General features: G+C 38.8%; 1 protein-coding gene and 1 non-coding gene across 2 annotated transcripts in view; both read left to right on the top strand.

The window, feature by feature from the left end:
• Nucleotides 1-14,510, top strand: part of MSH4 (mutS homolog 4) — a 90,466-nt gene that overhangs the window by 71,563 nt on the left and 4,393 nt on the right. Inside the window, exons 18-19 of the mRNA XM_043460944.1 lie at nt 6,180-6,354; nt 12,857-12,945. Coding sequence (XP_043316879.1) covers nt 6,180-6,354; nt 12,857-12,945 — 264 coding nt within the window. The remainder of the gene's footprint in view (nt 1-6,179; nt 6,355-12,856; nt 12,946-14,510) is intronic.
• LOC122437579 lies at nt 1,054-1,244 on the top strand. Its single transcript, XR_006268382.1, has one exon. It is a non-coding gene; the product is annotated as a U2 spliceosomal RNA (small nuclear RNA).

Below are 14,510 nucleotides of genomic sequence, written 5' to 3'. Positions count from 1 at the left end.
CTTATAAACTGGGAGAAAATGTTTGCAAATTGATTCAGTTGACAAGGGCTTAATTTTCAAAACATACAAACAGCTCATACAGCTTAATATTAAAAAAAAAAAATCAAAAAAAGGGTAGAAGATGTAAGTAGACATTTCCCCAAAGAAAGCATACAGATGGCCACCAGGCAGATGAAAAGATGCTCAATGTTGCTAATTATTAGAGAAATGCAAGTCGAAACTGCGATGAGTTATCACCTCTTACCAGTCAGAATGACTTATCATTAAAAAATCTACAAACAATAAATGCTGGTGAGGATGTGGAGAAAAAAGAGCCCTCCTACAGTGCTGGTTGGAATGTAAATTAGTGCAGCCACTAAGAACAGTTTGAAGGTTCCTTAAAAAACTAAAACTAGAGTTACATATGACCCAGCAGTCCCACTCTTGAGCATATGTCCAGAGGAAACTCTATAATGCTAATTTAAAACTTTGAAGAAAGATATGCACCCCAATGTTCATGGCAGCACTATATACAATAACCAAGGCATGGAAGTAATCTAAATGTCCATTGGCAGATGAATGGATAGAGAAGATGTGGTGTGTGTGTGTGTGGGTCTGTGTATTTATATACATACATACATACAAATGGAATACTACTCTGCCACCAAAAGGAATGAAATTATGCCATTTGTAACAACATGAATGGACTTAGAAATGATCATATTAAGTGAAGTGCATCAGAAATAGATGTGTCATATATTTATATGTGGAATCTAAAAAAAATGATACAAATGAGTTTATTTATAAAAGAGAAATATACTCACAGACATAGAAAACAAATTTATCATTGCCAAAGGGAAAGAAGGGATTGGGGGAGAAATAAATGAGGAGTTTGGGACTAACATATATACACTACTAATATAAAATAGGTAAACAATAAGGACCTCATTTATAGCGCAGGGAACTATCCTCAATATCTTATAATAAACTATAATGAAAAAGACTCTGAAAAAGAATGTGTGTGTGTGTGTGTGTGTATACACACACATATATATATATGTGTGTGTGTGTGTAATCGCTTCTCGGCCTTTTGGCTAAGATCAAGTGTAGTATATATATATATGTGTGTGTGTGTGTGTGTATGTGTGTATATATATATATATATATATATATATATATATATATATTTAGTTACTAAGTCATGTCTGACTCTTTTGTGACCCCATGGACTGTAGCCTGCCAGGTTCCTCTGTCCATGTGATTTCCCAGGCACGAATACTTGAATATATATATGTATAATGCAATCACTTTGCTATACACTTGAAACTAATGCAACAGTGTAAATTATTGTTGTTGTTGTTCAGTCGCCCAGTCATATCCCACGCTTTGCAGCCCCATGGGCTGCAGCACACCAGGCCTCCCTGCCCCTCACCATCTCCTGACATTTTCCCAAGTTCATGTTCATTGCATCAGTGATGCTGTCCAGCCATCTCATCCTCTGACATCCTCTTCTTCTTCTGCCCTCCATCTTTCCCAGCATCAGGGACTTTTCCAATGTCATCTGTTCTCATCAGATAATCAAAATACAGGAGCTTCAGCTTCAGCATCAGTCCTTCCAGTGAATATTCAGGATTGATTTCCCTTAATATTGACTGGTTTGATCTTGCTGTCTAAGGAGTCTTCAGGAGTCTTCTCCAGCACCACAGTTCAAAGGCCTCAATTCTTTGGTGTTCTGCTTTCATTACAGTTCAGCTCTCACAACCACACATGACCACTGGGAAGACCATAGCCTTGACTATATGGACCTTCGTCGGCAGACTAATGTCTCTGCTTTTCAGCACACTGTCTAGGTTTGTCATCACTTTCCTGCCAAGAAGCACTAGTCTTCTGATTGCATGGCTGCAGTCACTGTCCGCAGTGATTTTGGAGCCCAAGAAGAGGAAATCTGTCACTACTTCCACCTTTTCCTCTTCCATTTGCCATGCAGTAATGGAGCCAGATGCCATGATCTTAGTTTTTTTTTAATATTTAGTCTTAAGCTGGCTCTTTCACTCTGCTTCTTCCCCTCATCAAAAGGCTCTTTAGTTCCTCTTCGCTTTCTGCTGTTAGAGTGGTATCATCCGCGTATCTGTTGCTGTTGCTGTTTCTCCCGCCTATCTTGTAACTCATCCAGCCCGGCATTTCTCATGGTGTGCTTAGCATATAGGTTTAACAGTGACAGCAGACAGCTCTGTCATACTCCTTTCTCGATCTTGAACTAATCAGTTGTTCCACATAGGGTTCTAACTGTTACTTCTTGACCCGCATACAGGTTTCTCAGGAGACAGAGTAGATGGTCTGGTATTCCCATCTCTCTCATCCCTATCTTTTATATATAAATTAATTATGCTTCAATTTAAAACAATTTTTAAAAAGAAAAAAGTACAGGGGCCTTCTTCCTCAGTGAAATATCTGGGGGTTGAGTGGTGTGGGGCATGTTGAGATATCACTTCTAAGGTGGAAGATAAGTTGTTACATCTGGTCCCTCTAAAAAGACGCAAAATGCATTGTTACTCTCTTTGGATTTTAGAGGCAACCTATTTCTTCTTTGGATGTGTTACTTCAGCCCATTTACCAAGTGACCTTAGTGTGGTAGTCTGCAACAGGTTCAGCCTTGCAAGCTGCTCTTCTACTTAGGCCATATGATCAAGCAGATCCAGTAGTGTCTGAAGTGTCAGTGACATACAGAGATGCTGTTTGGACTCTTTGACAGGTTGTTTGTAGGTGAATTGCAGCACAGGGAGTTAGGACTTTGGAGCAAAGCTCTGCCATCCTCTGTAGATAACTACTTTTCTTTTGAGCAACAGCTTATAGCCAGCTTCTGTGCCTTAGTAGAGACTGAACAATTAACCACAGGCCACCAAATTATCATGTGACCTGAGCTGCCCATTATGAGCTGGATGTTAAAGTTGGGCATGCACAGCAGCACTCCATCATCAAATGGAAGGGGTATATACACGATTGGACCAGAGAGGCCCTGAAGTCACAAGTAAGTTACATGAAGAAATGGCCCAACTGCTCATTCCTGCTGCACTGCTATCTCTTTCTCACTTTGTACCAGTTGCCTCTTAGAGAGTTGACAGGGCAGGAGAATTGCCTTGTTTACAGATGGTTTTGCATGACATTCAAGTGTCATCCAAAAGTGAACAGCTCTAGTACTATAGTCCCTTTCTAGTCCCCAAAGAGCACTGGTAAAGGAAAATTGTCTGATTGAGCAAAACTTCAAGCATTGTACCTGGTTGTTCATTTTGCTTGTAACGAGAAATGGCCAGATATATGAGTATATATAAATTCATGGGCTGTGGCCAGTGGTCTGGCTGAGACTTCAAAGGAACATTTTTAGAAAACTGGTGGCAAGGATATTTGGAGAAGAGGAATGTGGATAAATCTCTTGGAATAGGTAAAAAAAAAAAAAGTAAAGATATTTATTTCATGTGAATATTCACCAAAGACTGGCCTCAGGAGAAGAGAATTTTAATAATCAAGTGAATAGGATGACTTGTTCTATGGATACCAGTCAGCCTCTTTCCCTAGCCACCCTGCCATCACCAATAGGCTCATGGACAAAGTGCCACAGGGCATGGATGGAGGTTATCCATAGGCTCAGCAACATAGATTTCTACTCACTGTGGCCAGCCTGGCCACAGCCATCCCTGAGTGCCCAGTCTGTCAGCTGCAGTGACCAAACCTGAGCCTCTGATACATTGCCATTCCCCGAGGTGATTAGCCTGTTGCCTGTTGGCGGGTTGATTATGTTGGACCACTTCCACTGTGAAAGGGGCAGCAGTTTGTTCTTACTGGACTGGGATACTTATGCTGGATACAGATTTGCCTTCCCTGAATGTATGACTTCTGCAAAAACTGCCACCCATGAACCTAACAGAATGCTTTATCCACTGTCATGAATTCCACACAGAACCGCAGAACTGCTTCTGATTAAGGAACTCATCTCATAGCAACTGCAGTGCCTTGGGCTCAGGTTCATGGAATTCACTTGTCTTACGTTCTCCACTATCCTGAAGCAGCTGGCTTAATAGTAAAAATATAATTACTGCTACTTACTTTTAAGGAGCTTAAAGTTGATTATTATTTTCCTAACCTAGTATCTTTACTGCCTAGTACAGTTTTTGTAATAAAAAGGTTCTGAATAATTATTTGTTAAATCAAATTAACTTGAAATAGAATTTATGGAGTTACTATAATAGATTGATTTGATATATAAAATTTGATAGACGAGGACGTAAGAGCCCCTCTTACAGGGGGTGAAATGCGAGTATGTCACAGGAAAAGTGTGAGGATTCATCTGGTCGAGGATGTGTGCAGAGCAGGACCCAAGACCAGGGTTGTTGTCAACAGGCTGGCGTTTCTTAGAGCAGGCAGCAAAGTTGAGGTGATAAAGCCAGAGGGTCTGATTAAACAGCCCACAGTGCTACTTTCCAAAGGGCTGTTGCAGTTTATAATGCCATCAGCAATGATGAGGGAACCAAATTTACTGTCTTAATAAAAAAAAAGATATTGTAGTATCTTTAAGATGATACCTCACAATTTCTTTAATTTGCATGTATCTGATTAATAGTATGGGCCTCCCAGGTGGCACAGTGGTAAAGATCCACCTGCCAGTGCAAAAGGCACAAGAGATGTGGGTTTGATCCCTGGGTCGGGAAGATCCCCTGGAGTAGAAAAAGGCAACCCACTCCAGTATTCTTGCCTGGAAAATTCTATGGACAGAGGAGCCTGGAGGGCTACAGTCCCTGGGGTCACAAAGAGTTAGACACGATTGAGCAACTGAATATGCATGCATAAAATTTGAGGACATATGAACATTGTCTCTAGCTCCTAAATAGTTTACTGGGTTTCTAAATATTTTCTTGGGACTAGCCTGGTTTTCTAGTGGTTAAGAATCTGACTGCGAGTGCAGGGAGCATGGGTTTGATCCCTGGCCTGGGAAGATTCCACATGCTGCGAGATGACTAAGACCATGCACTGTACCTTCTGAGCCTATGCACACTAGAGCCCGTACTCTGAAACAAGAGAAGCCACTGCAGTGAGAAACCTGTGCACGGCAACTAGAGAGTAGCTCCCGCTCACCACAACCAGAGAAAGCCCACAGGCAGCAATGAAGACCCAGCACGGCCAAAAATAAATTTCTAAGAAAAAATTTTCCTGTTGCTTTATAAATTTTGTTTGTTTTATACCCCCTTTTGATTTAATAGTTGAGATTTATTACATGTTTTTCTGTCATACACAGAACCATTCCTCCCCTTGCTAACTCCTTTGCATAACTGACAGTCGTTTGCCAGTCAAATATTTTCTTCTTAATGTTTTACTATTTAAAATTTCCACTAATCATATATTTCATTTCTCACTGGTGTCTTAAAACATAATTAGTCATATCTGCTTCAGGAACTCTGAACACAGGGCAGGAAGCCACTGTGCTGGTCTTAAGTCACTTGAACCATCTCCATCAAAATCACCTAAAGTGCTTAGGGAAAATGCAATTTCCTGGGGCCCTAAGTTACAGTTGCTGATTGAGAATGTGAGGGGGATAAGCATCAATAATTTGCATCTTTAACAAGCTCCCCAGAGGATTACTAAACTTGAAGAATCATTGTACTAAGCAGTGTTCTCAACCTTTTATTCCCCCTGTATAAGTACCTAACCCTAACATAATACAGATATAAAAGAAAAAAAACCTATGCAGTTTCAAATACCTAAGATAATCCACTGATTTCACTTTCCCTAAACTACTTATATGGGAGGAATTTACTTTTAAAGTAAAGTTTTTTTAAAGTGAGGAAAATGTTATGATTTTGTTTGTGGGTAACTTCTCTAATAAATGATTACCTCAGTTAATAGCTATATTTCTGGTAAACTTCATCCTTTCAATATCTTCAGATTCTTTCTTTTAGGATTTTTGCATTTGTTCTCTTTTCCATAATGTTACATACATGTGTATGTGTAAACATCGTAAGTGTTTCCCTCATTGAACATAAAATTTCAAAACATTTTAAGATGAGTTGACCACGTTAGCCTCAAAGTTCACCAGTTTCATTACATTTCTGCAAAGCTAATTAATAAGTTAAAATAAATTTTACGTTTAAATAGTTAAAATAAAAATTTCTAGTGCATTTAAAAATACTGATATTCATTATATATTCTAGGCATTTACACTGTTTGCTACACATTTCCTGGAACTGTGCCAGATAGATGTTCTGTATCCTAATGTAGAAAACATGCATTTTGAAGTTCAACATGTAAAGAACACTTCAAGAAATAAGGAAGCAATCTTGTATACCTACAAACTTTCTAAGGGACTCACAGAAGAAAAAAATTATGGTATGCATATAGAAATTTTTTATGTGTATACTATATATATATGTGTATATACATGTGTGTATATGCTGAAATACTATATATTCTCATAAGATAAACTTTCTTTCCTGTTTATTTGACTATCAGTCTAAGCAATTTTATCTTTCATTCTTTTGAATGCTTATATGCTCTAAGACTGTATTTTCTATGTCAAATTCACATTTTTATGTATTAAGCTTGTTTCAAAAACATATTAACAGTAATTATGTAGAATTATAATACATGGGAGCCCCAGAAATATAGTTTCTATACTTAGGAAAAAGTAATTTAGTTATACTTGAAAGTTATATACTGAATTGGAAAGTATATATTTCTTAGACACTCTTTTAGTAACAAGGTCCTTCCTCTGTTTTCTTCAGATTTGGAGAACTTGATAATTAAATCTTAAGTCTTAAAATGGAATGTGTTACCAAATTATGTGTGTTCATAAAATTGGTTAGATATTTTCTATCTAAGTCATTATGATACATGTAAAGTTGACAGATTCAGGGAATTTTCAGTTGACTTTTACATTTGTTGTTATTCAGTCGCTCAGATGTCTGACTCTTCATGACCTATGGACTGCGGCACACCAGACTTCCCTGTCCTTCACCGTCTCCTGGAGCTTACTCAAACTAATGTCCACTGAGTTGGTGATGCCATCCAACCATCTCGTCCACTATCATCCCCTTCTCCTTCTGCCTTCAGTCTTTCCCAGCATCAGGGTCTTTTCTAGTGAGTTGGCTCTTCTTATTAGATGGCCAAAGTATTGGAGCTTCAGCTCCAGCATTAGTCCTTCCAATGAATGTTCAGGATTGATTTCCTTTAGGATTGACCGGTTTGATCTCCTTGCAGTCCAGGGGACTATCAGGAGTCTTTTCCAACACCTCAGTTCAAAAATATTAATTCTTCAGAGCTCAGTCTTCTTTATGGTCCAACTCTCACATCCATACATGACTACTGAAAAACCATAGCTTTGAATATACAGACCTTTGTTGGCAAATTAGTGTTTCTGCTTTTTAACTTGCTGTCTAGGTTTGTCATAGCTTTTCTTCCAAGGAGCAAATGTATTTTAATTTCATGGCTTCTGTCCCCATCTGCAGTGATTTTGGAGCCCGAGAAAATAAAGTCTCACTGTTCCCATTGTTTCCCCATCTATTTGCCAAGAAGTGGTGGGACCAGATACCATGATCTTCGTTTTCTGAATGTTGAATTTTAAGCCAGCTTTTTCACTCTCCTCTTTCTCCTTCATCAAGAGTGTTAGTTCCTCTTAGCTTTCTTCCACTAGGGTGTGTCATCTGCATATCTGAGGGTTTTGCTATTTCTTCTGGCAAACTTGATTCCAGCTTGGGCTTCATCCAGCCCAGCATTTCGCATGATTTACTCTGTATATAAGTTAAATAAGCAGGGAGACAATATACAGCCTCAATGTACTCCTTTCCCAATTTGGAACCAGTCCATTGTTCCATGTCTGGTTCTAGCTGTTGCTTCTTGACCTGCATACAGGTTTCTCAGGAGGCATGTAAGGTGGTCTGGTATTCACATCTCTTTCAGAAGTTTCCACTGTTTGTTGTGATCCACACAAAGACTTTACCCTTGTCAATGAAGCAGAAGTAGATGTTTCTGTGGAATTCTCTTGCTTTTTCTATGATCCAGTGGATGTTGGCAGTTTGATCTCTGGTTCCTCTGCCTTTTCTAAATCCAACTTGAACATCTGGAAGTTCTCGGTTCACGTACTGTTGAAACCTAGCTTGGAGAATTTTGAGCATTACTTTGCTAGCATGTGAGATGAGTGCAATTGTGTTGTAGTTTGAACATTCTTTGGCACTGCCCTTCTTTGGGATTAGAAGGAAAACTGACCTTTTCCAGTCCTGTGGCCACTGCTGAGTTTTCCAAATTTGCTGGCATATTGAGTGCGGCACTTTCACAGCATCATCTCTGAGGATTTGGAATAGCTCAGCTGGAATTCCATCACCTCCACTAGCGTTGTTCATAGTAATGCTTCCTAAGCCCACTTGGTTTCGCACTGTAACATGCTTCCTCTAAGTGTGTGATCACACCATTGTGGTTATCTAGGTCATTAAGATCTTTTTTGTGTAGTTTTTTATGTATTTTTGCCACCTTTTCTTAATATCTTCTGCTTCTGTTAGGTCCATACCATTTTCTGTCCTTTATTTTTCCCATCTTTGCACAAAATGCTCCCTTGGTATCTCTCATTTTCTTAAAGAGATCTCTGCTGCTTTGCCATTTTGTTGTTTTCATCTATTTCTTTGCATTGATCACTGAGGAAGGCTTTCTTATCTCTCCTTGCTATTCTTTGGAACTCTGCATTCAGATGGGTATGTCTTTCCTTTCCTCCTTTGCCTTTCACGTCTCTTCTTTTCTCAGCTGTTTGTAAGACATCCTCAGACAACCATTTTGCCTTTTACCATTTCTTTTTCTTGGGAATGGCTTTGACCACTGCCTCCTGTATAATATTCTTCAGGCACTCTTGTCTATCAGATCAAATCTCTTGAATCTATTTGTCACTTCCACTGTATAATTGTAAGGGATTTGATTTAGGTCATACTTGAATGGCCTAGTGATTTTTCCCTACTTTCCTCAGTTTAAGTCTGAACTTTGCAATTAAGAATTCATTATCTGAGCCACAATCAGCTCCCAGTCTTGTTTTTGCTAACTATATGGAGCTTCTCCATCTTCAGCAACAAAGAATACAATCAGTCTGATTTTGGTATTGACCATCTGGTGATTTTCATGTGTAGATTTGTCTCTTGTTTTGTTGAAAGAGAGTGTTTGCTATGAACAGTGCTTTCTCTCAGCAAAACTCTGTTAGCCTTTGCCCTGCTTCATTTTGTACTCCAAAGCCAAACTTGCCTGTTACTCAGGTATCTCTTCACTTCCTACTTTTGCATCCCAGTCCCCTATTATGAAAAGGATATCTTTTTTGGGTGTTAGTTCTAGAAGGTCTTGTAGGTCTTCATAGAACTACTCAACTTCAGCTTCTTTGGCATTAGTGGTTGGGGCAAAGACTTGGATTACTGTGATATTGAATGGTTTGCCTTGGAAATGAACAGAAATCATTCTGTCATTTTTAAGATTGCACCCTAGTACTGCATTTTGGACTCTTTTGTTGACTATGAGGGCTACTCTATTTCTTCTAAAGGATTCTTCGCCACAGTAGCAGATGTAATTGTCATCTGAATTGAATTTACCCGTTCCAGTCCATTTTATTTCACTGATTCCTAAAATGTCAATGTTCACTCTTGCCAGTTCCTGTTTGACTACTTCCAATTTACCTGGAAACACAGACCTAACATTCCAGATTCCTAAGCAATATTGTTCTTTACAGCATTAGACTTTACTTTCACCTCTAGACACAGCCACAACTGGGCGTCGTTTCTGTTGGCTCAGCCTCTTTATTCCTTCTGGAGCTATTTCTCACTCTTCTCCAGTACCATATTGGGCCCTCCTGACCTGGGGAGTTCATCTTTCAGTGTCATATATTTGCCTTTTCATACTGTTCTCAGGGTTTCAAGGCAAAAATGCTTAAATGGTTTGCCGTTCCCTTCTCCAGTGGACCACATTTTATCAGAACTCCCCACCATGACCTGTCTATTTTGAGTGGCTCTACGTGGCATGGCTCATAGTTTCATTGAGTTAGCCAAGTCTGTGATCCATGTGACCAGTTTGGTTAGTTTCCTGTGATTATGGTTTTCATTCTGTCTGCCCTCTGATGGATGAGGATAAGAGGTTTATGGAAACTTCCTGATGGGAGGGACTCCCTGTGTGGAAAACTGGGTCTTGCTCTGATGGGTGGCACCATCCTCAGCACATCTTTAATCCAATTTTCTGCTGATGTGGTGTGGTTGTGGTCCCTCCCATAGTTTGGCCTCACGCCAAACTATTGCAGGAGTAATGGTGGTAATGGCGACCTCCTTCTAAGGACTTACCACAGTACAATGCAGCTCCCAGGACTGTTGTGGTCAGTGCCCCTGACCCTGTGGCAGGCCACAGTTGACCCACACCTCCATCAGAGCCTGGACACTCACAGGCAAGTCTGGTTCAGCCTCTTGCAGGGTCACTGCTCCTGTTCCTGGGTCCTGGTGCACACAAGGTTTTGTTGTGCCCTCAAAGAGTCTGTTTCCCCAGTCCTTTGGAAGTTTTGTTATCAAATCCTTCTGGCCTTCAAAGTCAAATTCCCTCAGGGTTCTCGGGCCCTTTGTCAGGTTCCCAGGTTAGGAAATCTGTTGTGGGCCCTAGAACTGTGCAACAGTGTGAGAACTTCTTTGGCATAATCTAAATCTAAGATAGTGGCAGAGTATATCATGAGAAACACTGGGCTGGATGAAGCAGAAGCTGGATTCAAGATTGCTGGGATAAGTATCAATAACCTCAGATATTCAGATGACACCACACTTATGGCAGAAAGTGAAGAACTAAAGAGTGTCTTGATAAAAGTGAAAGAGGAGAGTGAAAATGTTGGCTTAAAGCTCAACATTCAGAAAACTAAGATCATGGCATCCAGTCCCATCACTTCATGGCAAATAGATGGGGAAACAGTAGAAACAGTGGCTGACTTAATTTTGGGGGGCTCCAAAATCACTGCAGATGGTGATTGCAGCCATGAAATTAAAAGATGCTTACTCCTTGGAAAGTTATGGCCAACCTAGATGGCATATTAAAAAGCAGAGACATTACTTTGTCAACAAAGATCCATCTAGTCAAGGCTATGGTTTTTCCAGTGGTCATGTATGGATGTGAGAGTTGGACTGTGAAGAAATCTGAGCACCGAAGAATTGATGCTTTTGAACTGTGGTGTTGGAGAAGACACTTGAGAGTCCCTTGGACTGCAGGGAGATCAAACCAGTCCATCCTAAAGGAGATCAGTCCTGGGTGTTCATTGGAAGGACTGATGTTGAAGCTGAAACTCTAATACTTTGGCCATCTGATGCGAAGAGCTGACTTATTTGAAAAGACCCTGATGCTGGGAAAGATTGAGAGCAGGAGGAGAAGGGGATGACAGAGGATGAGATGGTTGGATGGCATTACCAACTCAGTGGACATGCATTTGGGTAGGCTCCAGGAGTTGGTGATGGACAGGGACGCCTGGTGTGCTGCAGTTCATGGGGTCGCAAAGAGTCGGACATGACTGAACAACTGAACTGTACTGAACGGAAGATAGTGGGGTGAAAAGAACTGCACTCATCTTTTCCTGTGAGAACACCAAAATTGCAACTAGTTGCTGAACAACCATCTATAGGAGAATGTTGGATCCCACCAAAAAAAACATATCCTGTATCCAAGGGCAAAGTAGAAGCCCCAACAAGATGGCAGGAGGGATGCAATCATGTTTTAAAATCAAATCTCAGACTCTCCAGAGAGACTCAGAGGGCGTGAACAAACCTTGTACGTACCAGAACCCAGGAAGAAGAGCAGCAACTTCCACAAGAAACTGAGTCAGACCTGCTTTTTGCATGTTTGAGTGTCTGCTGCGGAAGAGTGGGACAGCAGTGACCTGCCACAGGTACAAGGGCTCTGGCTGCAGCAGACCTGGGAGGCATAGTGTATGGCATAAATCCTCTTGGAGAAAGTTGCCATTAGCCCCACTATAGAGTCGCCATGCAGACGACCCACAAACTGGACTTTTACAGATAAACTTCCCAAAATTATTTTAGCTATGACTGTTCTTTGTGAGAGTGAAAAAAGCATCTTTGCTTTGCTATTTGAAATGGGAAAATCAAATGTATAACTTAATTTGTATCAGATGTTTAATCTTTATAAGCCTCAGCTTCATCTATTAAATGGTGATATATGTGGATTTGTGAGGATTAAATAAATTATCAAATATGAACTGGTTACCACAGTGCCTAGCAGTTAGTAACTTCTAAATAAATGTTGATGTTGCTTCTATTGCCTCTAAAGCAATAAATAAACTATTAGCATATAATAGAAAATCTGTGAGACACTGATACAATAAAAATCTAAGAGCATGAGAATATTACTGGTATTTGAATTTCCATGGAGTAGTCACCTACTGTTATGACTTCTGAGAAATTCCTCTTTCATTGATCTACTAAATATATGAATACTCAGCTGTAAGCTTATCTGTGACTACACTTTCTTCTATCCTGCAAAACCCATTATGTCCTTTGAGTTATAAACCAACTGAATTTGTAGTTGGAATTTCAATGTTACTACTATTATCTGATTTTCTAATTACCTTTTTCCTTTCCCTTTCATGTTTTCTGTCTCAGAGGTATCTTGAGAGGTAATTGATATTCTAATTTGTCTTACATGTCTTAGCAAGTAATTAAATCTAATAATTGGTAAATTGTCACTCAGAACTTGGAAACTTAATTTTAAGAAGTAGTTCGTAAATGCCTAAGAAAGGATGTTTAAATCTGTGAAGAAAAGATTAATACTGATTAAAACAAACATAGCAAAACTACAAGTAATAATATTGAAGTCCCATTGTTTATAATTTTAGGATTAAAAGCTGCAGAGGTGTCATCACTCCCACCATCAATTGTCTTGGATGCCAAAGACATCACAACTCGAATTACCGGACAGATTTTGGTAAGGAAATTTTAGCAATAAGAATTATTTTTCAAATTAAGAAAATACTTTTAGTGTACATGTTTATTATGATCTTGGATCTAAATATATAATAAGGAATAATTAAAACATTTAAAACAAAAACCTATTTCCTAAATAAAGGAAATCCTTTTTACTTCTCAAAACTTTTTTGGTTTGATGTATTATAACTGTCCTTAGAAAATCTACTAATGTGATAGGAGACAAAAGTTAACAGTTCAGTTCCTCTGGTCCTTATTGCTACACTGACTTTATGATAAGAAAAGAAATCTCTTTAAATAAGCATTAAAAATAAAAAGCATGGTACTTTTCTGGTGGTCCAATTGGTTAAGGCTCCACACTCCCAATGTAGGGGCCTGGGGTGATCCCTAGTCAGGAAACTAGATCCCAACATGCCACACTAAAGATTCCACATGCTGCAATTAAGATTTGGCACAGCCAAAAAAAAAAAAAAAAAAAAAAAAGAAAGAAAGAAATACTATGCACAACATTTCATATCTTTTAAAATAGTTTTCAAAGCTCTTGTATCCACTATCATATATAAGCCTCATAATTCTTCATGAAGTAGTTACGTTTAATTAAAGATAAATAATAAAGTTATCATTTTTACTTACATTTTTACAGCTGAGGTTCACAGAGATTAAGTGATTTTTCTAGGAAGCAGTAGATCCAACACTGAATTTACATCTGGTAACTGAAAATTTGGAAATCTTTTTTTTTTTTTGCATCGGGTTGCTTTATATTGTTTTAAGAATCCATCATATTCAGTAAATTAAATTAGGTGCAGTATAAATTTTCTTCAGTTTTAACCTTTCTTTTATCATTTACTCTTTCTTAACCTGCCTTCAGTTTTGTTTTTTTTTTACATCCATCAGTCTTTAGACCTCAACTGCTTTTATGACTTTTCTTGCCTAAGTTATTCCATTGGAATTTTTCACCAGTGATTTTGGCAGTGGTCCAGTTCTGAAGAGCCTCTTATTACCTAGTTCTTCAGAATTCCTCTTGCCAAATTCCAGTTATGGGCAACCTCTCCAGTAGTCTTCCAGTTTTTAGATTTCCTGATGCTGCTCAAAATATATTCAAGACAGGCTAGTTTTATCCACTGCAAATTAATATAACCTCCCTTTAGCTGAATATTTTACTGAGTAATTCTCATATTTCTACCTCTTTGATGATTACTTCTTTCCCTTCTTCACTGGTACTTTCTATTCCATCTACCAAATAGAAGTATTCCTAAGATTTTACCATTTCTTTGTTTAGAATTCTATACTCTTGGTGATTCTCATCCTTTCCTCAGCTTCCACTTTCATTTCTTTTTGACTCAATCTGTATATTTTTCTCCATATTTCTTCTTAAAACCTTAACTTATATTTTCTCTTCAATAGGTCCAAAATTAAATCTCTCATTTTTTGAAAAACCTTTTCTTCTCTTCACTTTTGTATCTCCCATGGATGCTTAAGAGTCTATGAATTCTTCTTCTTAATTACATCTCATTAGAACTATGCAGTAGGTTCCCTCCCTTTTCTACATTTCTGCCACATTCAGTT

The sequence above is a fragment of the Cervus canadensis genome, chromosome 2 (genome assembly GCF_019320065.1).
Source record: "Cervus canadensis isolate Bull #8, Minnesota chromosome 2, ASM1932006v1, whole genome shotgun sequence".
NCBI lineage: Eukaryota > Metazoa > Chordata > Mammalia > Artiodactyla > Cervidae > Cervus > Cervus canadensis.
Note: the sequence above shows the minus strand (reverse complement) of the source record. Positions and strands in the feature narration are given on the sequence as shown.